Here is a 24,555-nt window from a genome sequence, read left to right as displayed (position 1 = left end):
TTTGGAAAATGCAACCAATCTCTACCAGAAGTGGGGTTCGAACCCACGCGGATATAAATCCATTGGATCTTAAGTCCAACGCCTTAACCACTCGGCCATTCTGGTACCTGAGGACTCCTTTATTTGGTTTTTGATTACTTCGGTAATTTTGGGCTTTTTTTTTTTTTTTTTTTTGTTAAGTTCTAAGATTAAAAAAATTCTTGGAAGAAAAAAATAACCCGGAGTGATGGTGATGGTGATGGCGGGGACTCCTCAGTAACTTTTGCTCGTATCTCGCTAACCTCTTCATTTGGTGGCCAGGAATTGGAGCCTCGTGACAGTGATTGGAAAAAGTAGCGGGATCATTTCGGGTGGCAGGAACCCCAGCACGCCTAAGCAAAGGTTTTTCCTTTGTTTGATTCTTGCTTTTATTTGGTAAGGGGACATATTAAGGGACTGAAATCTCTTGAGTCCTTTCAGTGGTTTTAGTTTTGATCTTTTCATTCCTACTTGCTGTCCCGTTTATTTAAAAAAAGCGACTCTGGTGGGACTCGAACCCACAACCTTTGAATTCCTCCATCTATCTAGAAGTCCAATGCGCTATCCATTGCGCCACAGAGCCAGACAGCTGATCTTTACTCCCGCTTTATACATCAGAGCAGGAGCGGCTAGCGGCTGGGAGCCGAGCGCTGCCTTCCCTAGAGTAACCACGCAGCAGCCGTGTGGCCGAGGAAAGCCTTGCTTGGGATCCGCGCCAGAAAATCTGAAAAGCTTTGGAAAATTTCTTTCCGAGCACGTTTGCCAAGCGGCCCACCTGATCTCATTTCAGTTACATTGTCTTTGTGCACAGTTATTATATCCCAGCACGCCTACTGGCCGTGGGGTTCCATAGTGTAGCGGTTATCACGTCTGCTTTACACGCAGAAGGTCCTGGGTTCGAGCCCCAGTGGAACCACGAGAGTGTTTTTCTTTTTTCCCGGCCCCCAGCCCCCCTTCACCTTAACCATTTTTAAGCCTTGGATTTTGGTTTTGTTTCCGGAAGCTGCAGTCGCGGCCGCTTCCACGGTGTCTGCGGCGTGTTCAGTCTTAAATCAACGGCCTTTTTCCTTTGAGCGTTGAAACGTTTGTATTTCTTTTGGAGTTTTTCCTCCATCTGCAGTCCCTGAACATCCAGTTTCAGTTTCTTTGTACTTTATTAAAATTTATTATCTTGAATTAAGTAGTCTTGGTGCTTATTCCTTGCACGTGGTTCCATAGTGTAGCGGTTATCACGTCTGCTTTACACGCAGAAGGTCCTGGGTTCGAGCCCCAGTGGAACCAGCTCGTGCTAAGACGTGCTCTTTTTGAGTTCTGTGTTACCTTTCGAGCCACTTTTTGCTTGAGGAAGGCGGGGAGGAACGGTCTAGCCAGAGTCCCGGCGGCGTTTCCAGCCCTGCAGCCGGGTCCCCGCTTTCCTGAGCCTTCAGTCGAATGGGCTGCGGAGGCTGCCCCCATGTGGCATGTCCTGGGAAGTGCAAGTGGCTCTTCACAGCAGCCTGCGCCTGCGCCCTTGGTGGAGCTGCCTGCAGCTCAGGACTCTTGAGCTGACCGCGCGGACTCCCCAGCTTCGCCCTGCTGCTCAGTACCTGCCATCGTCTAAGCTCCTCCCGCGCTAACCCCACCACCGCGTTGAGCATTCCGAAGTCCACCTCCTGCTTTGTTGATTAACCCTCTAGTCCACAGACTTTTATTTTATTTACTGAAATTAAAAATACTTTTTGAAAAATTAATGTCGTGCGCAGGGTAAAAATTCAAAATCCTTCGCATGTCCCTCCTCTTAAACTATTTACCTCTCGTTAGGTTTTCTGTTATATCGTTAATGTTTTCTTGCTGGTTTCTAGTTGTTCTTTGTATTTTCTTCAGATTCAGGACATTATATATATATATATATATATATATATATATATATATATATTAACTCTGGGGAGTGGACAGGGCCCTGCGCATGAGCACCCTTCCTCTGACCTGCAAAGGGCCACCGCTTCCTCGCCACCCCCACTACAGCGTGTGCCCTGCGGGGGACTAATTTTGCAAATGTATTCCCCAGACTTGCCATTTGTCTTTTTATTATGCTACTCTATGCTATGCAGAAGTTACCTATTTTTTATATGGACTAATTCATCATCCCCTTATTTGGGGGAGGGAGGAACTTTTACAATTTCTTGTTTAGAAAGTACTACCTTATTTTGAGATTGTATCTCAAAAATTATGCTATATTTTCTCTCAATGATTATATAATTAAAAGTTTTGTGATGTTTAAATCTTTAGTCCATATGAAATTTCCATAACTGGGTAAGAGAGGGAAGATGGGCTTTTACAAAGGGATTTTAGGAAGACTTTTGGGGACTGAAGGTCACGGGTGTAAACCGGTCTGCTTGGTAAAATCACACTGATTCCAGAAATTAAAATGGTCCTGCCTTTGCATGTTGCTTAACCCCCTTAGAACTTTCCAGAAGCTCTGCTAAAGTAGATATGGTTTCTTGTACTCCCTGGACTCATCAAACCCATTCCTTGTGCTTTCCTGTGTGCCCCTGTCCAGAGGTTCAATCTGGAGACTCCAGAACTAAACTGAGGTTCAGTTTCTAGTCATCTCTTCCTGGTTGTGTACCCTGGGCACAGTACTAACCAGTCTGTGCTGCATGGCCTTGGCCTAGCTGCTTAACTGCTGGGAAAACTTCGTTCTTTGTATAATGGGGATAATATCTCACACGATTCTTGAGAGGATATGGTGAAATAGTACATCTGTATATGTCAGATTATCTACACATAGTAGACAGGGAGTAAATGTCATTAATTCTGTTTTGACAGGTAGGTGTGGTACTGTTTGAGTAGAACAATATCACTCCCTTAGGGACATTTTTAGGAAATGCCCCAGTTAGAATATGTGATCTTAATTTGAAAGGTCTCTCTCCTCGGCTTGTCTTCTCGCTCTGTCTCTTCGCACTGTCTTTGGTTTATGTGTATCTCTGTGCCCAAACTTCCCCCTTTTTTTTTTTCAAGGAAACAAGTTACTTGGATCTGGCCACACCCTAATGACCACATTTTAATTTTCTTACCTTTCTGAAGACCCTATCTGTAAACAGGTCATAACCTGAGGCACTGGGGGTTGAGGCTTCAAGATAGGATGTGTAGGTGGTGTTTTAGTCAGCTTTTTCACTGCTGTGACAAAAGACCTGATGAACAATTTTAGAGGAGGAAAAGTTTTTTGGGGGTTCATGGTTTCAGAGGTGTCAGTCCATAGATGGCTGGCTCCATTCCTTGAGGTGAGGCAGAACATCATGGCGGACAAGTGTGATGGAGGAAAGTGGCTCAGTGCCGTGCACCAGGAAGCAGAGAGAGACGCCCCTTACCGCAGATAAAGTCATGCCCCCAATGGCCCACCTCCTCTTGCCACCCCCTTACCTGCCACAGTTACCACCAAATCAACCCCTACCAGGGGATTAACACACTGAGTAGGTTAAGGCTCTCATAACCCCATCATCTCCCCTCTACACTTCCTTGGCATTGTCTCACAGGTGAGCTTTGGGGAGACACCTAATATTTAAACCATAGCAATTCAACCCAGACCACAAATTATCCAAACAGGACAAGCGGTTTTGCCCCCAAACATACACCCTTCTGAATTTCTCTTCTTGGGAATTGCATCACCATATACCACCACCCCAGTCAGACACCACGCAGGTACTCTGACTCCCCCTCATTCTGCTCTCCTACCATGTAGTCAGTCACCAGGTCCTGCAGATTGTGTCATCTGCAACCCCCTCTCCCCCACTCGGCTGCTCAGTGGGTCTCTGTCATCTCTTTTCCGACCTCCCAACAGCGTTCCCATCTTTGGTCTAACACTACTCCAGTCAAAGCTTCACAAAGCAATCAGAATGACTCCTCTAAAGTGTAACTCACGTCCCCTATTTCCTTTACCCCGGAGTCCTCTGAGCCGTGGTCTTCCTCTCCAGCCTCTTTCTTGCCACATTTCCATGCTGTGTTGCTGTGTGTTCACTAAGTCCTTGTATTGCACACTTGCAGCAGTTTGGGAGGTGGGAGCCAACGGGAGCTGTTTGGCTCACGAGGGATCCCCCCTCGTGACAGTATTGGTGCTGATTATGAAAGGACTGGAAGCTGCAAGTCCCACCTCTTGCTCTGTTTCACTGTGTGATACCCTTTGGCCTGTTATGATGCGGTAGGAAAGCCTGTACCAGGTGGCACCCCTTGTTCTTGGACTTGCCAGCCTCCAGAACCAGGACCCAAATGTGCTGAACATAAGTCTAGTATACAGAATTAGTTTCTGTTCCTTGTAAATTAGTCTGTAGCATTCTATTATAGCAGCCTAAAATGAACTAGGACACCTGCTGCCCAGTCCTTGAGTCTTCTCCTCCTTCGTCATTAAAGACCCGAGGCTCCCCATTCATGGCGGTTTGGATCCAACTTCCTCTTCTTCATTCTTGACTTCAATCCCAGCATCAGAGGAACTGGTTACTCCTTTCTTCTGGCTCTTATTTAATTTTGTGGTATCGAGATCCATGAGCTCAAGACATTTTGCTTTTTATTTTTTATTTTCCTCCCCGACCCCCAACTATTGTTAAGTTAAAAAAAAATTCTGACGCTAGATAAAATGGTAAGGAAAACTTCATTCAGGACTGTTGCAATAGGTGTCAAGATTGTTGACTCAACTACAAGTACAGTAAGGCCCGCTGGGGATTTATAGCCACAGAGAAAAGTCAGAGGAGGGTGCTGGTGGATAGAAAATTGCTAAGAGGAGACCTCAGGCTGAGGGAATTCTTGGTGAGCCAACTTAGCTGGATTCTTGCTGAAGCAGGATGATTAGATATCAAGGTGTGTGCATTCTTCATAAACTGAGCTTGCATGATTCTTGCTGAAACTGGGCTTTGTGCAGGGCAAGGATGGGGGGTGGCTGGGGTCTGTGCATAGTTGGGAGGGGGTTCAGAGAAGTCTGGTTGAAGTTTGGTCAAGGAGACAGGTTTCCTCAGTACCCTTCTGGGTTCCCAGTCTGTAGTCAGGCCGTGACTCATACATGCTTGGGGAATTGAAGGTGTTTCTGAGAAAAAAAAAAAAAAAACAAAACAGAACTTTTTTTGACAGAGGTATTTAAAAATTTTGATCTTGTGAAAGTAAATTTAACTCAAGATCTTTTGTAATCAAAATTTTTATCCATCAAAGAAATTTTATTCCCTCTTTTTGGGAGATCTTCTTTGAAGGTTTTCAAACACAGCACACACATTCCAGGGCAAGGTCTCATTGGAAATCACTCCACTGAAAGTTTAAAAAAGGCAGGGCTTTTCACGGAGCAAGATGTGAAACCTGAAGCTATGGGGGATTTCTTCTAGAAGAAGAGAGAGGAGGGAAAACTTTGTGATCATTGGTTAGGCAATATTTCTTAAATAAGACACATACAGTATGATCCAGAAACTAAAAAAAAATAAATAAATACATTTAATTTCATCAACATAAAAAAGTTTTATTCCTCTAAAGACACTATTTGAAAAAATATATCAGTTTATTGTAAAGGATATTTTAAAGGATACAAACAACCAGCCAGATGAAGAGATACATAAGGCAAGATATGGATAGGTCCTCAGTGCAGGGAAGACATTGTTAAAGGAAAAGAGAAGTCACTAACTGGGAGAAAAAAAAATTGTAAAAGGTTTACCTGATAAAATTCTTGTATTCAGAATTTGTTTAAAAATTCTTTTAATTCACTGGGCACAGTGACGCATGCCTGTAATCCCAGCAGTTCAGGAGGCTGAGGCAGGAGGATCTGAAGTTTGAGGCCAGCTTCAGCAATTTAGTGAGACCCTAGGTAACTCAGTGAGACCCTGTCTCGAAATGAAAAATAAAAAGGGCTGGGGATGTGACTCAGTGGTAAAGTGCCTTAGATTAAATCCCTGGGTTTTGGTGAGGGGAACCTCAAAAAACAAAAAACAAAAATTCTTATAATTCAATAATAAGAAAACAAACCACCCAACTAAACAAATGGGCACAGATCCAAGAACAGATGTTTCACCAAAGAGAATACATAGATGTGGTAAATAAAAACATGAAAAGATTCTCAATATTATTAGCTATTAGGAAAATGCACACTAAATTAAAATATCACTACATACCTCGTAGAAAAACTAAAACACAAAACAAAATCATACAACTGACAATACCCAGTACTGGTAAGGGTGAGGAGCAGCTGAGAGTGTTGCTTGTGGGAATGTGGAATCATCCAGCCACTTAGGAAGAATTTTGAAATTTCATTCTTCATTCATTCATTCATTCATTCATTCATTCATTCATTTTTTTTTTTTTTTGATTCTGGGGATTGAGCCCAGGGGTGCTTTTACACTGAGCAACACTCCAAATCCTTTTTAAAATTTTCTTTGAGGTAGGGTCTAAGTTTCCCAGGCTGGCCTCCAACTTGTAATCCTCCTGCCTCAGGCATGCACTACCACTCTGGGCTAGAAGTTTCTTTCGAAGGTAAAAGCACTCACTAGATAACTAGGCAGTTCCACTTCTAGGCATTTACTGGAGAGAAATGAAAGCACACAGAGACCTTTATGTGAATGTTTATAGTGACTCTATTAATCTCAAAAACTGGAAACAAACTGTATGTTCTTAACTGAATAGATAAGCCAATGGTGGTACTAGCCATACCACAGTGAGAAAAAAAAAAAAAAACAACCCAAATTTCTGACATATGCAACGACGTGAATTAATTTCAGCAGCATTATGCTAAGGGAAATAAATCATCCCAAAGTGTTATGTGCTCTATGGTGGTATTCATGTGACTTTCTGGAAAGGGGGAAACTCCAGGGACAGAAGATACATCAAGGGTTCCCTCCGGAAAGTCCAAATAGGATTCTACATGATGTGTACTGGGACCTGGGTTCTCCAGAGAAACAGAACCAATAGATCACAGATGGATACAGAACGGGGTTTATGGTGAGAGATCGGCGGGCAGCTACACAAACACACAAACAACAACCACCACAAAAACCACCCCAGGCTTTGTAAGATACACAACAGGAATTCGTGTTTCACAGTTCTGGTGGACGGGAGATCCAGACGTGAGGCCCTGGCAGTTTGAGCGTCTGGCAAAGGCTTGCATCCTGTCAGAGATAGTGGAAGGGGCAGAGGGGCTCTCTGGGGCCTCTTTTAGGAGGGCACTAATGCAGTCTATGAGGACTATGCCCTTGGGACTTAGTCACTCCCAAAGGCTCTACTTCCAAACACCATCACACTGGGGAGTATGTTTCAACATGGGAATTTGGGGTGGGGGGGAACAAAGATATCCAATATATTGCAATAGTGATATGGTTGCAGTCCAAATCCCCAAGCCTGGGACCCAGACAGCCAATGGTTATTAGTCCTGCTCTGAGTCTCAAGGCCCCAAACCCAGTGGCATCGATGTCTGGGTGCAGGAGCTGACGGGACGCCCAGCTCAGGCAGAGAGCAAGTTCACCCTCCTTCTAATTTTTTTTTTCTGTTTGGGCCCCTGATAGACTGGATGATGCCCACCCTCGCTAGTAAAGACAATCTGTTTACTAGGTCCACAGATTCAAATACTAAGCTCCTCCAGACAGAACCACCCAGAAATAATGTTTTACCAGCTGTCCAGGTATCTCTTAACCAGTCAAGTGACATGGAAAATGAACCATCACAAAGAGCCAATGTCCCATATTATGCATCTTGTCTGCAGGTGAAGAGGGTGGGGTGGGGGAAAAGTCTGCACTCCACAGTGGCATGGGAGAAATCTGGGGGTGGTGGAAGCATTCTGTGTTTTGATTACAATCGTGGCTACTTAATTTATATATTTGTCAAATTTCATGGAACTCTGCATATTAAAAGGGTAGACTGTCCTGTAAATAACTTGCAATAAACAAATTTTATGGCACATGACAGGCTTTCAATTATGAAAACATAATAAGTAAGTGTGTAAGCGAATAAGGACTCATTGAACGAATGATGAAATGAAATGGGAAATGGGGCTGGGGTTGTAGATCAGTGGTAAAGCACTTGCCTAGCACATGTGAGGCACTGGGTTTGATTCTCAGAGCTACAATAAATAAATAAAATAAAGCTCCATTGACAAAAAAAAAAAAAAGAAAAGAAAAAAAAAAGAAAAAAGAAATGGATTCCAGACTGAGATTAATATCAGTTTCATATGAACAAAATTTTGTGTTCATATAATTTTTTTGTAGGCTTTTGCATTTCTTGGGGGATTACAGAACTTAATCTGGGCAATATATCATGCTAGGTCACAGAACTATTAGACCTTGAGATGCCTCCTCATAGAGAAGAGGTCTCTTTTTCATTATTATTAAAGGTGAAGAAAAAACTCTTTAACCAGGCTCAGTGGTGTGTCCCTGTAATCCCAGCAACTCAGGAAGTTGAGGAAGGAAGATTGCAAAATTGAGGCCAGCCTCAGCAATTTAGCAAGGCCCTAAGTAATTTAGCGAGATCCTGAATTTAAAAAAAAAAAAAAAAAGGACTGGGAATGTCACTCAGTTGTTAAGCACCCCTGGCTCAAATTCCCAGTGCAAAAAAAGAAAAAAAAAATTGCGTAATTTTTAGGAATTAAAAACAATGACTTTGAGGGTCAAGGAGAGAAGAAATGTATTCAAACCATCAGAAACCTTGCATCATTCTCCAAAATATTTATGCTAAATTAGATCTAAAGCAGACTAACCACTCAAGAGTTATAAGGCGGCTTAGCAGGTGCCCAGTTTCAACTTCAATTGGTGTGCAGTTTGGAAATGGCTCCTATCTCCTTTTTTCTTTTGTAGTTTTAGTTGAAAATGGACATAATACTTTTATCTTTTTATTTTGTGTGGTGCTGAGGATTGAACTCGCACGCTAGGCAGACACTCTACCACTGAGACCACTGAGCTACAACCCAGCCCAGCTCTTAATTTCTTATTCATGTTGAGGGTTGATGGCGAGTCAGGGTGACAACAGGTAGGACAGACAGTAAAATAAACATCAGAGACACAAAAAAAGAGGGGGAATAAGGGAAGAGAGAGAAAGAGTAAGAAGTATAGAGAAGAGAGGAGGAGGAAGAGGAGACGAGAGAAGAGAGAAGCCAAGGAGTCACCTGCAGTTGCTGCAGGGGTCATTCCCAGGTGCTGTTCAGTAACTCATGGGTTTACTAGCCTGTGTCTGAGCCTCTGATCTTCAGATGTGACTTCCTTTTTCACAAGCTGCATATTGAAAAATTTAATTAAATTTTAATAGATAAAATTATATATGTTTGTAGCATACGACATGATGTTTATATTGTGGAATGGCCAGATACCTATTTGCATTAACTCACCTTGAATTTTTTTGTGGTGAGAATACTTCAAATCTGCATTGTTAGAAATTTTTAAGCATATGACGTATAGTTGACTATGGTTATCATATACGCAGTAGATCTTTTGAATTTATTCTTTCTGTCTAGCTAAAACTGTGTATCCTTAGACATCTCTACTCCTCAGCTTTTGGCAACCATCATTCTCTGCTTCTACGAGTTTGACTTGTGTGTTCACCGATGTTGTTGCAAATGATAGTATCTCCTCTGTTTTGATGGCCAAATAGTATTCCATTGTACTTATGTACCACATTTTCTTAATCTAGACATCTGCTGATGGACACTTATGTTGATTCCTCATCTTGGCTATTGTGAGTAATGCTGTAAGAAGCATGGGGACACAGATAACTCTGTGATATACTGATTTTATTTCTTTTGGATATAAACCCAGTAGCTCAGTGGTCTCAGTGGTAGAGTGCTTGCCTAACATGTGAGTTCAATCCTCAGAACCACACAAAAAGAAAAAGAAAAAAGTACTGTGTCCATTTTCAACTAAAACTATAAAAGAAAAAAGGAGATAGGAGCCATTTCTCTGGACCAGTTGGTACTCTGTATCTGTTTTTGAGGAATCTCCATACTACTTTCCGCAATGCCTGTCCTAGTCTGCATTCCTACCAATAGGACACAGGGTTCCTTTTACTCCTCATCTTGGCCAACACTTGTCATCTTTTGTCCTGTTGATAACAGCTCTTCTAGCAAGTATGAGGTGATATCACATGGTGGTTTTAATCTGTATTTCTCTGAACATGAGCAGTGTTGAACATTCTTCATTTTCATGTCTTCTTTTAAGAAATAACTATGCAGATCCTTTGCCCATTTTTAAATCAGGTTATTTTTTTTTTCTGTTTCGTTTTCTGCTATTGAATTGTTAGATTTCCTCATATATTTTGGATATTAACCCTGAGTCAGATACACAGTTTTGAAATACTCATTCTGTGATTTTTCTATTCTACCCTAGACTGTTCTTTCCTTTTAAAAATGCATTTTCAGACCTACTCAAATGACATAACGCTTTTTTAGAGTCTCAGGATCTTTGATCTGAAAAACACGTACCCAGAGCCGTGTCTTTCAATGTGTGATTCACAGACCATATGCATCATAGTCACAGGGGATGCCCCAAGGAGGGGTGTGTTGGATTAAATGTAGATTCCCGTTTCCATGAGAGAACTATTGAAGCCCTTGATATAGTGGCTTGAATTTTACGTTTTTACTAAATTACTAGCTGATTCTTTTGCCCACTGAAGTATGGGAACCACTGGCCCAGAGAGTACAGGATGCCCTGCAAATAATTTCCTACCGTGATCTCCGAGGCCCAGGAGGACTGCAGGGAAATATCCACAGAGCTGCTCCTCTCTATCTGGAGTGTTAAGTAGTTTCCACTCTTAAGAAACAGCTTTGAAATTTCAGGGCGAGAAAATGGAGGTGACAGTCGTTTTGAAGCTTTAGCTCCAAAAATAAAAATGTGTTAAGGTTCTTAAATGTCTGGCCAAAAGGGAGAAACATTGGAAAAGGAACGGCTCCTCCTAGCGGTAAGAGAAAGTATTACAAAGCACGCTTTCCCATTCAAGAGGAAGAGGTTCTTCAGAAGTTCAGCTTCTCAGTGTGGGAGATGTGGAACAACTTAGCAGAACTTTACATGGTCCCGTGTTAGAGTATGTAAGTTAAATTATGTTCTCAAGGAACATATTCTTGTGACCTTGAAGGAGAAAGAGCACATTTTTATGGGGAATGGATTTTTTGGTAGTCTTAGGAAACTGTGGGTATCCTGAGATAATCTCAATATAGAGAGTGTGTGTATGTATACGTTTTAAAATTAAATATATTAAATTAAATATTTAAAAATAAATATATGAAAAAAGGAACTTATGGAATTTGTAGGAAAATGGATGAAACTTGGGACCATTAGGTTAAGTCAAACAAGCCAAACTCAGTAGGTCAAGGGCCCTATGTTTTCTCTCTTATGTGGAAGCCAAAGAGGAAAAAGGAAAAGAAAGGTGTGTGTGTGTGTGTGTGTGTGTGTGTGAGATAGCTCATAAAAATCAAAGGGAGATCATAGAGGAAAGGGACCAGGGAGGGAGGAGAGGAGGAAGGGGGCAAGTGCTGGGGAGGGATATTGGCCAAATTATATTGTTACACTGTGTGCATGTGTGAATATGTAACCACAAGTCCCATCATTAATGTAAATCTATAATGCACCAATAAAATATGTGGAGAAAAAATTAAATATATGCTGAAAGTAAACACATGTATGCAGACAGAAAACACACACACATACTATATATATAGTATGTGTTTATACTATATATATATATATATATATATATATATATATATATATATATATTTGTACTTATATGACATAAACATCTTTTGTTACTTCTCAATTCATTTTTTTTCCTCTGGAAAGTGAAGTCTGAATGTAGAATAAACTTAGCAAAAAGTATAAAGAAGGTATGAAAAGTATGATTTTTAAAAATAAAATGATTTATAAGAAAGAAAATACCTACTATTGTGATAGACAAAGGCACATCCTGGGCATGGCAGAATGTGATTCTGTACTCTGGTTCAAAGAGAAGTTTGATTTGTTCTTGGAGTTTTTGTTCATGGGCAAGTGGATACAAAATTCAAGGACAGAGTCAGAAATAGGGTGAACAATTTTAGCTCTAGACAGGAATTGGCAGCCGTTGGAAAGCAGCAAACACAGATTAAAAAAAAAAAATCCTTTGGGCTGAAGTTGTGGCTCATTAGTAGAGTGCTTCCCTAGCACGTGCAAGGCCCTAGGTTCAATTCTCAGCACCACAGAAAAATAAATAAGTAAAATAAAGGTATTGTGTCCAACTACAAATAAAAAATAAAAAAAATATTTAAAAAGTCTTTCACCTTTAGTAAATCATCCACATGTCCAGGATCAAATATAAGAAAATGTGGATTTTGTTGATAGTGCCTGCCTGGCTTTGCCTAGGCCACCAGGCTGAAGTGATCTGTTTTTTCTGTGCTTGGGTCCCTCAGGCTACCTTTGAAATCCTGGGCTTGGATTGATCCCCTTTGGGTCCCTCCACTGAAGCATTCCTGTGCTACTTGTCCTCCACTCTGGAAGGATACCTGGGCCTTCCATAAGTTCACCTAAAATGAATTGTCCCATAAGATCACCAAAACCAATCCCCCCCGAGAGGTCCTGCTGAGAGTGGATTTAGAGATACATCCCCTCCCGTGCCCTGCTGTGACCACCAACACTATAATTGGAAGCTGAGGTTGCTGTGATCTGGAGCTGTATATACTTTTTAAAGTTGTGGCACGTTATCTGTGAACCATGTCTAATGTTTGAAATACCCCCAGAACAGAAATTTGAGGTCAGAACAAGAGAGAAACAGTAGGCAAAGACACAGATAGTTGGGAAGGGCTTTGTCTGAGAGCAGGTCCCCTTTGCCTGAGTTTCCTCCTAGATCACACCATACAAATGTTTCTTTACTTCCCTTCCATTATACTAGACACCTGGCAGATTAAATTGAGTTGTTGCAGGCCAATCAACATATCCAGTCCAAATTTTAATTCATTTCTAATTTCCACCTCACAAATAGGTTTCTCGGACAATGACTAGAATCAAATGATATTTCTTCCTTCTATTAAAGAGGTGGTGCTAAAGAGAATCCTATAAAGAATGAGGAGAATGGGCAGATTTGTAATCTTTAGCTGATCAGTCCCTGAATGATGGAAAGTAGATTTTCTTCTTAAGGTTTTGTTTCTTGGGCATGTTCGAGCCAGGCATGTTCTAGAGATGCAGGTGGGATAGGATTCCTTTCTTCCTGGAGGTCTGCTCAGGAATGAATGACTGTAAAATGACATTGAAACTCTCACAGGAATCCAAAGTCTTACAATATGTCCTCTTTTGTGAAGTAAGGACCAACAAGTGCCTCTCATGATACTACCATAGAGAAGACATTTTTATAGGTGAGGTAGTTTCAGATTCTGACAAATCTTGTCTGAGGCAGCAGGAGCACTCAGTTGAGAGTTGAGAGTCTGGCCTCTGCCATTCATTAACTAGGAAATCTTTGAGAGAACATGAAACTTCCCTCATCTTATACAAAGGAAATTCAGAGGCTTCCTTAGAAAAATTGAAACCGAATTCTCCAAGGTTAGTGATGGAAAACCAACTTCTACATAAGGAGAAGTAGGTGGGTTTTATAGACTTTACTTCTGTCCCTGGAAGTCATTTTACTAATTATCTCCTAGGCAACACATGAGGCTACCACAACTCCAAAGTCAAGAGATAATTTCTGTTTAGACTCTATTCCCTCACCTGTAAGATGAGGTGTTTGGATGGTGTAAGCATCTGAGTTCCTTTAAGAGCTGACAGTTTATAGATGTGAAGCTCTAATTTGCCATCAGTCTCACCCAGAGAAAAACTTACAGAGGTGATTGTCTCAGGGAAGACTTAGTAGAGGACTCCGCTGTAGAGCAAGGATAAAATTTGGTCTCAAGATGGTATATTGAAGGGAACTTTCTATTGTGTCATAAGGAAATATTTTTTTCAGTTCTTATTTTCCAATCTGGAATTCATAGCATCTATTGCTTTTTGGAAGGCCCAAGTCTTTTCTTCAGTCTCCTCATGGCTGACTTCATCTCCTGGTTCCTCAGGGTGTAGATCATGGGGTTCAGGAGAGGGATGATGACAGTGAAGGTGACGGAGACAGCTCTGTCCATGGGGAGGGCGGTGAAGGGTCGGGCGTAGACGTAGATGCAGGGCACAAAATGCAGGGTCACCACAGTGATGTGGGCCGTGCAAGTGGAGATGGCTTTCCTCTTGCCCTCTCCAGTGTGTGACCTCAGCATGGTCAGGATGACTGTGTAGGACACAAGGAGAAGGACAAACCACAGGGTAGTGACCAGGCCATTGTTGGAAATCATTAAGACCTCAAGAGAGAACGTGTCAGTGCAGGCTAGTTTGAGGACCTGGGGGACGTCACAGTAGAAGCCATCAACAACGTTGGGTCCACAGAAGGGCAGCGGGAGCAAGAGGGAGATCTGCACCATGGAGTGGACGAAGCCCCCCACCCAGGAGGCCACGATGAGGGCAGTGCATCTCCCCTGACTCATGATGGTCACGTAGTGCAGGGGCTTGGAGATGGCCATGTAGCGGTCAAACGCCATGACAGAGAGGGAGAAAATGTCTGCCCCACCAAGGAGGTGGAAGAAGAACATCTGGGTGATGCACCCATTGAAGGAGATGGCCTTTCTCCTTGACAGAAGGTCCACCAAGACCTTAGGAGCCGTGATGGAGGAGAAGCAGATGTCCAAGACAGAGAGATTGCGGAGCAGGAAGTACATGGGGGTGTGAAGGCGGGACTCCCAGGTCACAGCGACCATGATGAGGAGGTTCCCCATCACAGTTGCTGTGTACACACAAAATAAGAAAATAAATAAGAGCAAGCTCAGCTCTCGGGATTGGGTCAATCCTTGAAGAATAAATTCTTTCACCCTGGTGTAATTTCCCTGCTCCATTGGATCATGTTTCTTCTACTTCTTCAACCACCTGGGGAGAAAATACTCTTGTTATAGAAGGTACATCACTGAAAACAAAGAGAAGTCAAGTCTGTGTGCTTGCGATGTTACTTTTTTAAGTCCATTTTCTACTTGGGCAAGGATGCCTAAGGTAAGCTGTCCTTGGTAGATATTTGGTGTTGTAGTCAGCTTTTTTGCTACTGTGACTAAAGGACTGGGCCAGAACACTGTAGAAGAGGAAAAATATGTAGGGGCTCACAATTTCAGAGCTGTCCATCCATAGATAACAAGCTCTATCCCTCAGGGCTCAAGGTGAGGCATCATGGCGGAAGAGTGTGGCAGAGGGAAGCAGCTCACATGATGATTAGGAAGGAGAGAGAGAGAGAGAGAGAGAGAGAGAGAGAGAGAGAAAGAGAGAGAGAGACTGACTCTCCCCTGGCCAGATACAAAGTATATACCCCATAGCCATGCCCCCAATGAACCACTTTCCCCAGCCACGCCCACCTGTCTCCAGGTACCACTCAGTTTATCCCATCAGGGATTAATTTACTGATTAGGTTAAGGCTATCACCCAACCATTTCTCTTCCAAACTGTCTTTCATTGTCTCACATGTGAGCTTTTGGGGGACTTCACATTCCAAACCATAACAATTGGTGTTTCTTCAGTTCTCTCAGAGTGGAATAAAGAGTGGATTTCTAATGATGTCGTTGATTGACAGTCATCTATTGGTATGTTCATAAAATCCTACTTAACAAATTTCATGGTTGGAAAATTTTATATAGTCTATAGTTCTCTTGAAAATTTAGTAAATTCTCTGAGAAGTAAAGATGCTAGTTTAAATTTATTTAACCCAAGTTCACCGCAGACCACTCTCTCCCTCTTATTTACATTGATCAAATCTAATCTTCCAAATGACATTATTTGAGTCATACTGACTAAAATGCACTATTATAGATTTCCTGCAAAATACAATTCTTTGATATAATCGCAGGTATGGTCAAATCTGGCATTTAAAAGATATGTGGTTCTAAACCATGGAATATCATTCATGGTAAAAAGAAAAAAGCTCTCAAGGCCTGGGTGGGCCTGGAGGAAACTTAAATGCTATTGCTCAGTGAAAGGAGCCAATCTGAAAAGGTACAAGCTGTATGATTCCAAGTATGTGACATGCTCGGAAAAACACAAAACTGTAGGGACAATAAAGTGGTAAGTGCTCACCAGGGGCTGGGATAGGAAGGGTGAATAGGTGGAGCACAGGAGGTTTTTAAGGTAGAGAAACTGCCCTGTTTGATGCTCTAATAAGCTGCCTATGATACTGTAATCGATGCTACCACTATCCTGGATGATACTATAATCATGGATATATGACATTACACATTTGTCAAAACCTGTTGAAGTGTACAACAGAGTGATCCCTAATGTAAGTTATGGACTTTAGTTAATAATAACACTCCAATATTGGTTCATCAATTGTTAACTAATGTACTACACTAATGAAAGATTTTATTAATGATAAGGGAAACTGGTGGTGGTGAAGAGAGCGGGTATATGGGAACTCTCTGCACTTACTGTTCAGTTTTTCTGTGAACCCAAAACTGCTCTAAGAAGTAAAATCTATTATTTTTATTTTTTTAAAGAACAGATGTGCCAAAGGATAAAAAGGTCTAAAACATAATGCAAAGGTACACACTTTTTAAACTTTTATTACCAAACTTTACTTCCTCCAAATCCCAATTCAACTCTTTCCCTTGCTTTGCACCCTGTTTCAAAGAGTGTGAAATAAGTTTAAAATAAGTACAACGCTTTGGGTTGTTGATACACGTCTGGATATAGTGGTTTTGTAAATTGCTCAAAGTGAAATTGCCTGTTGTGGCTTTCTTTTTGCTTTTTAAAATCAGCTTTGCTGAGGTGTAATTTACCTACAATAAACTTCACACATTTAAAGGATAGAATTTGATGGGTTTTAACATCAAGATACATAATATATGTGTGTGTGTGTGTGTGTATTTATATATACGTGCATACATTATCTATCTATCTATCTATCTATCTATCTATCTATCTATCATCTATCTATCTATCATCTATCTAATCTCGGAGAAACCACCATAATTAGGATAATGAATACTTTCATCACCCCACAACATTTCCTCATGCTCCTGAGAACTGCGGAATTGTCAGACCAAAGCAATTGTACTAGACCAAAATCTAGCATGGTATGTTAGTCAGCTTTCGTTGCTGTGACAAAATACTGGGTATACACAACTCAAAAAGAGGAAATGCTCCTTCTGGCTGGTTTCAGAGGTTTTAGTCTGTGGTGGTTGGGCCTGTGGTGTTGTGCCTGTGGCAGCACGGGGACATTACCTCAAGGTGGTAGCATGGGGCAGAGGCCGTTGCTCACCTCATGGCAGCCAGGGGGCAAAAAGAGAGAGGAAAGGGCTGGGGTCCGCACATCCCCCTCCAGGACATGCCCCCAGGACCTGCCTCCTTCTGCTCTGCTCCTCCTCCTAAGTGTTCCACCAACTCCCTACTGTGCCACAGGCTGGTGACCAAGCCTTCAGTCCTTGGGCCTCTGGGGCACATTTAAGACCCAATCATGACACATGGCTTCCAGCTGCGTAAGGTCATAAGGCCGTGTCCCTGGGATGGCCCCAGATCCTCATTAAAATGCCTGCCCAAGAAGGCCAACGTGGCCAGGAGAATTTACTGTGTGTTCTACTGAAAAGCCTGACCTCCCTTTCTTAAAGCATTTACTAAAAAGAGCTCGCAATTGTGCATAAGTGTCTCTTAAAGCCTCAGAAATTTCTTTCTCCTGGACCTGCGAGCCATTTCTTTGTCTTTTGTCAGGAAGGCCGGATCCTCTGCCTCCGTCCCTGCAGGGGCTCTGCAGGAGGGCTTAATCCTGGCTTTGAGAACCGCTGCCCCAGACCTGCCTGCCTAATCGCATTTGCGCTCACCAGGCCTCTGCAATTTTTTTTTCCTCCTGACTCTGACCTGCTATTCTCCCTGGCCTTCTTTTGTCCCTTCGAATGCCCACATCGCTGCTTCACAATGATAACAGGGCTTGGCTGCTTCCCCTTCCGTTGGTAGTCACGGAGTCAAGTCTGTTTCACGGTTCTAAGGACCGTCTGGCTGCGTTGTCTTTGACATGCCTTTGTACCCTCCCCTGCCCACATGGAGGCCAGCCCTGGTCCTGCTCTTAACCACGGAGCTCTCTGGGCCCCCCAGGACTTTTCCTCCTATTTTCTTTCCAGAATAGAACTTGTGGTGAGCTCACTTTCCTCCTAAATTCTTTCCTTTGACGTTTCAGCCACACAAAGCTAATTCTGCAGTCTGACTTCCATCTGTTAATTAATCCAGCAATAACTCAGAGGATTTAATTGCTTGCAAATGTTTTAAAAAAGTGGCTATGTAGTTTCTTCAGAGTAAATATTTTGAAAAATAATAATAATAATAAAAAAAGAAAATCAGAACCCATGCAGTTTTTCAGATAATGCATAAAGGGCTCTTTTATTGTTTGTATTTGAACTATGAAAGGAGGTAACATGGTAGAGAGACCCTAATTTGGGAGACTTGAGCTTTGATACCAACCTCAGGCATTGATGGAGAAATAGTACACTTTTATTTATTTATTACAGGGGATTGAACTAACTAGGGACGCTTAACCTCTGAGACACATCCTCATCCCCCCCTATTTATTTAATTTAGAGACAGGATTCACTAAGTTGCTTAGGGCCTCACTAAATTGCTGAGTATGGCTTTGAACTCATGATCCTCCTGTCTCAGCCTCCCAAGCCACTGTGCCTGGCTCTTTTATTTATTTATTTTTTAAATTCAGGTCCTTGTTCATGTTAGGCAAAAGTTCTACCCTCGAGTGACATCCCCAGCCATTTTTATTTTTTATTTTGAGATAGGGTCTGACTCAGTTGCTCAGGCTGGCCTAGAACTTGTGATCCTCCCCTCTCAGCCTCTCTAATAGCTGGGACTACATGTGTGTGACAGTGTACCCAGCAATAGTGGAGTCTTTAAAGCACCTAGATGCTGTCTTTCATCAGTGAAATGGGAGCATTGGTGATCTCAAGTCCTTTTGAAGGTGTGGGGGCGAGGGGGGGGTGTCTGCACAGCATGTAACCCTAATATGGCCTAATGAACCTGCACATTCCAGCTCTTGGAGCCTTAACATTCAACTCTTCTCCCTAATGGTGTCCTCAGTTATCTGGCGACAAGGCACAGTTTCATTCTGTCCATTGCTTAATCATAGTTAAACCTCAAGTAACTACAAACCTCAGCTAGCCAGGTGTGTTTCTTGACATTTAACTTTAAGCTGATTGACACTGGCAAGAAAAATTTCAGAGATCAAGGATTTCTAAGATCAGTTTAGGGTAGTGGGAAAGAGACTGGGTTTTGCAACCCAGAATGGCTTTTAGATCTTGGGCCTGTTGCTCTCTAGATGTTTAATCTTTGGATAGTCATGAACAGTTGAGCTAATAAAGAGACCATTAAAGGAGATGACTCATGCAGGAAGTCTAGAAGCATATCTGATGTGCTTCCATACATTTTAGCTATGTTTATTGTAGGCTGAATTCAGACATAAATACCTTCAGTATTATATATATCTGTATTGATATTTAGAACAATTGTCCTGAGACAATGTAGGAATCTTGTATAAATTATCTATGGCTGCGTTTCAACAAATGACTCCAAACTTAGTGGTTTAAAACAACAATCTTTTTTCTCTCACAGTTTCTGAAGATTAGGAAAGTGGAACAACTCCGTTGGTTCAGGATCTCTCAGGAGATTGCAGTCAGAATGTCTGCCAGGTCTACAGTCATCTTGAAACATGACTCACTGAAAGATCCACTTCTGTGCTCATTGGTGTGAATCTTGGTAACAGGTCTCTGTTCTTCCCTGTGTAGGTCTCTCCATCAGTCTCTTAATAACTGACTTCCCCCAGGACAAATGATCTGAAATAGTGAGAAATTACCCAAGGCAGCAGCCTGAGTATCCTTTATAACTCCATCTTCTAAATGATGCATCTGATTTACTACATAACGGTGTGACTGAGAAAATGGGAAGTCATTGGGGACCTGCTGCTAAAAATACCCAAGTACTTAATATCCAAAAGCCTTGACTCAGATCTCAAATCTCAATCCCAGTCACTCCTTATTGTCTGTGTAACTTTGGGCAAATTATTTAGTCATGTCTTAGTTTTATTCTTTTGTGGATATCATCATAATCACACTTTTCCTCCAGAGAGGTTGGGGGATAAAATAAGAGAATGTATGCAAAACACATATGCTAGTTGTCTGATGAGCAGAAAGTTCTCAATAAATACTATTATTATTGTTACTTATTATGTTTACTGAAGCAGAAAAGTAAAATAATATATGTAAGGAAGATTCTTAACAGAGTGTGGAAAGAAGAAGGTCTCTGGTCGGTTGTGGGTAGCGATAACATCCAAAGAATTAGAAATTTCCACGTGTAAAGAAAGAGCCAGCAGGTTGAAACACTCTCGGCTTTTGGCACCTTAGATGACAGCCCAGGGCTCTTACCTCCAGTGGCTTCTATGAGTAGGACGCAGTCTGTTTAGTTTCCCTGAAGCTCAAGGTTCTCTTCTTGCCATTCTAGGTTCAAGTGGAAAATTCCATCTCATCTCTACAGGTAACATTTTGAATGGAAATGTGGTTCATTTGTTACAGAGATTACCTGGCATTACTATAGTTACAGGTCAGGATGGTCTAGAAACTAAACACTTCCGTTTTGAGTGTAGTTTATGTAATGATTCTTTGGTATCTATATTATGGAACTCTAAAAAGTTGAAAAATTTGACTCAGGCCTCAGGGTGCCAGTGGAGGATTAATGTGGATTTCTTTTGATATGAACTGGGCTTGAGCTGTAGGGCCCCTCACCTGCCTGAGCCTCTGCCAAGGTTCTGGGATGAGCCCTGGCAACATGCTCAGATGGCCACATGTTTTTATAGTTTTCAAAAGTAAAATATTATAGCCACAAATCAGCTAAGACTCGTGTCTACTCCAGCTTCCTTTCCATCATACTTCTTATTCTGGGTGTCTTTGTAAAGGTCACAGGCATTTTGGAGATCCTGCTTTGGTGAGGTTGAATTAAGGCATGTACTTTTTGGGTCTACTGTAGGTATTTAAACGAGTTGCAGTCACTCTGGGTTTTAATAGCAAATGTTTCGTAGATTAGTAAATATTCATATGCTTCATGATTCATCAAGAGGCCTTGAATGCCTTTGCTTAAAAGGGTACAAATGTCTTTCCAGCCAACTTCTGGCATTTGACCCCAGTGCCCCTTTTCTACCTGGCTCCAAAGTACTTTTTCCCCCTCTTGCTGCTCCCTTGGACAGTGTGTTCTTTCCAAACTGGACTTTGCTGACCACTGGACCATGCCTATGCTCATGGTCTTCCCGGGCCCCCAAATGGCCTTGTCCAATCATCTATAATGGTCCTTATTTCTTTTTGACTGAGTTGAATTGAAATACTTCATTCATCGATGAAGGTGAAATGAAACTCACAATAGGGAAGAATTGATACCTAGTGGTTGATAATATTATCAGTTCATGGAGTATTTAAGACTCCTTATCACTTCTTACCAAGAAAATATGCAATGCCATAACTTCTTAGAGCTCATACACAAGGCAAAATGGATAGTGATTTTTTCCCCCAATTTAACAGTATTTCAAAAATATAAATGATATAATAACCAACAACTTGTGAAGCCAAAGGGACCCTTTTTATACATCAGTAATAATAATAATAATAAGAATTAATAAGGCTAAAATAGTAATAAAATAGCCTTATTCGTTTATTACTGAGCATTGAACCCTGGGTCCTCACATATGCTAGGGAAGTGTTCTACCACTGAATTAAATCCCCAATCCCTAAAAAACCCATTTTGATTAACCAGAGGAAAAATTGTATCATCTCTCTTGTTCTGTGTAGAAAAAGCTTAAACGTTGGTGTCGGAAGAGGTAATAAACAGCAAAATAAATGAAAGAATCAATTTTATAGAGGTGAGCCAGGGACTCACCTCCAGGAAATACCGTGTCTTAGGTCAGGCAGGTTTGTACAGGGACCACTGTTTAACTTCAGGTCTTTGTAAAGACTGCGGCTCTAGCCTTGAAGCCAAAGATCTGATCTCTCCCTCCCCTTTTCCTGGACTTCAGGTGCAGAGTGTCCCCTGAACAGAATTGGTGAGGCTGAAAAAGAGGTTTAGGGTTCACTGCTCTCCTGCCCTAAGAACTGATTTTACTGCCAGGTAACATGCTTCTGACCTTCTGGTGTCCGTGGTCAGACAAGGAGAACAGAATGAAGCCTGCAAACATGTTTACAGGTTTTTCTTTTTAAATTTTAATTTTTGTATTTGTTCTTTTTAGATATACATGACAGTAGAGTGTATTTTGACATCTTACAGGTACGTGGAGTATGACTTATTCTAATGATGTTTATAGTTGTTTGTTTCACTGTCGTGTATAATAACCACAGTTGGAGATGCCCAATCATAAAGTATTAGTTAAATGCATTTTTGTTAAGTCTCTTCAACTAGATTTCGTGAAGCTTTTGAAAAGTTTCAGTAATTTTATGTATGGTGGTAGAAAAGTTGTTCATGATGTATTATGCAAAAGAGGCAGGTTGCAGAGAAGTAGCTATAGTAGGATTTATCTATAGGAAAAAGTTAATTGTTTATAAAAAGTCTCAAAACTGGTAATCAATGGTGAGCTTTAAGAAATAAATTAATATGGAAGGATACTGCCTTATTATAAATATGTGTGTGTATGTACATATGTCCTGTTGTTGATACATAACAGTTATTTATTTTAACAATCCTGTGGAGTATCCAAACCACCACAGACTTATAAAAAATAATCTAGGTTATATTTAGATCTCCTTTTATGTCTCTTATACTTCACATGGTTAGGTTTATAAGCTATTATAAGAAGGACCAACATAGATAATAGAAAAAAAGCAACTCTAGGGCCACTGTTACACTCAAAGCCAGAGCATATTCAAGAACCAAATGGTGTATAAATTATCATTTTAGGGCCACCCAAGTGCAGTTGGAGAAAGGGGACAGCAAACATGAATTGAAGTGCTCTGCTGGGTCTTTTACTTATTATAGTTTATTTAATACTGACAAAAAGCTGTGAGGAAAATCTTTTGTTTCACAGATGAGGAAATTGAAGCTGGGAGAATTTATTTGGCCAAAGTTATAAAGAAAGAATTCCTGTGTGTATATGTGTCTCTTTGGAACAGAAGAAAATAAAACACAGAAGTATTATTTGTAAGTTTTCTTTCCCTTTTGTTTTGGTGAGAACAAACTGAAAATCTCAAGGACTTCTCAGCAATAGGAGCAAGAAGATCCACCCCAATGAAGCAGGCTTATGACCTCAGAGAGTCCCCAGCCTGAGGGAAATTCCCAACTCCACTCTCCCGAAAGTACATGCTGCTGCATCTCTTTTAATCAAGCAGACATTTCTGTGTCCTTCATAGAAAGGACACCTTCCTCATGTTGAAAAACAAATTATTATTCTCTGCATTCCTCCAGTTTTTAGCTTCAATGGACATCATCTTCTACATATCAAGAGCATCATCAACATCAAAACATTTCTAAATCTATAATAATATTTCAAAATTGATTATGCATGGTCATGCCCACATAGACATACTGTCAGATATACAGACACACTCCCCCAAACTCTAACTTAACATAAAGATCTTGTTTAAAGCCCCAAACTCTAATTTCTACCAAGAAGCAGAGTTGGCCATCTGATTGCGTTAACTGACCTTTGGAGCCAATGCTTATGGAGGGCTGTTCTCCTTTAAGGCAGACATGCATCTGAGGCTTGGATGGTTCAGTATCTTCTCTCCTGCAGGCTCCAAGAATCATCTTTGCATGGTTCTAAAACACTGCCCCTCAGTGCCCCTGCCACGGGTACCAGTCCCTCCCTCAGTCTCATACCCAATAGAAGAATCACCAAGGGGAATATTTTTGGATGTGTTTGTTGAAGTTTCATGGCCAGAGTTTCCTATTGGGATGAAGCTCTGCTGGGAATTATTAAGAAGTCAAACGTGCCCTGGAAGATGTGTGCAAAATACACTTTGAAGGGAGGAGATAGATCCTTATAGATCCTGTGATTAGAGCCCAGATTATCTTTGCTTGCTAGGCTCATAGGGGACAGACAAGTCTGTCTCTTTAAGCTGCAGGAGCTCAGGGAAAATGAATAGAACTCCCTACACAGTTTTTTTCCTAGGAAAATGGTTTGCTTGTTGACCTATTCAAGTACATAATCAGAAGCATCATAAAGACTGGGAAACACATTTTCTCTCTGCTTTCCACCACATTTCTCACATGCAGAGGAGAAACGTGCAGACAAAAAATGAGAACGTATTGGCTTCGTTCAGTCCAACAAATATTTAGTCATGAAGTATTTATTGAGCACTGCCATTCCAGACCCTATGTTTCCACAGATCCTAGGAGTGAAGAAGTTCATTTTTGCCTCTCAAAAATCTCTAAGACTCCGCTCACTGTCAATGTCATTTTTGAAACCTCATCTCTCACCAGGGATCTATGGAGAGTCCCCTGGTCATTATTACCAAGCACCAAACACAGCTTCTCTGTAGCTGCCACTATTATTCTTGTCAAGACTCAATGTCTCTGAATTGACTAA

General features: G+C 41.4%; 1 protein-coding gene across 1 annotated transcript; it reads right to left on the bottom strand.

The window, feature by feature from the left end:
- Nucleotides 1-13,930: 13,930 nt before the first annotated feature.
- LOC308640869 (olfactory receptor 4D9-like) lies at nucleotides 13,931-14,869 on the bottom strand (the record flags this gene model as incomplete). Its single annotated transcript, XM_081278824.1, has 1 exon — nucleotides 13,931-14,869. The coding sequence occupies exon 1, from the start codon at nucleotides 14,864-14,866 to the stop codon at nucleotides 13,931-13,933; it is 936 nt and encodes a 311-aa protein (XP_081134950.1). The 5' UTR covers nucleotides 14,867-14,869.
- Nucleotides 14,870-24,555: the final 9,686 nt, after the last annotated feature.

Source organism: Spermophilus citellus (genome assembly GCF_964194105.1).
Source record: "Spermophilus citellus genome assembly, chromosome: 2".
Lineage (NCBI taxonomy): Eukaryota > Metazoa > Chordata > Mammalia > Rodentia > Sciuridae > Spermophilus > Spermophilus citellus.
This window is presented reverse-complemented; position numbering and strand designations above follow the sequence as displayed.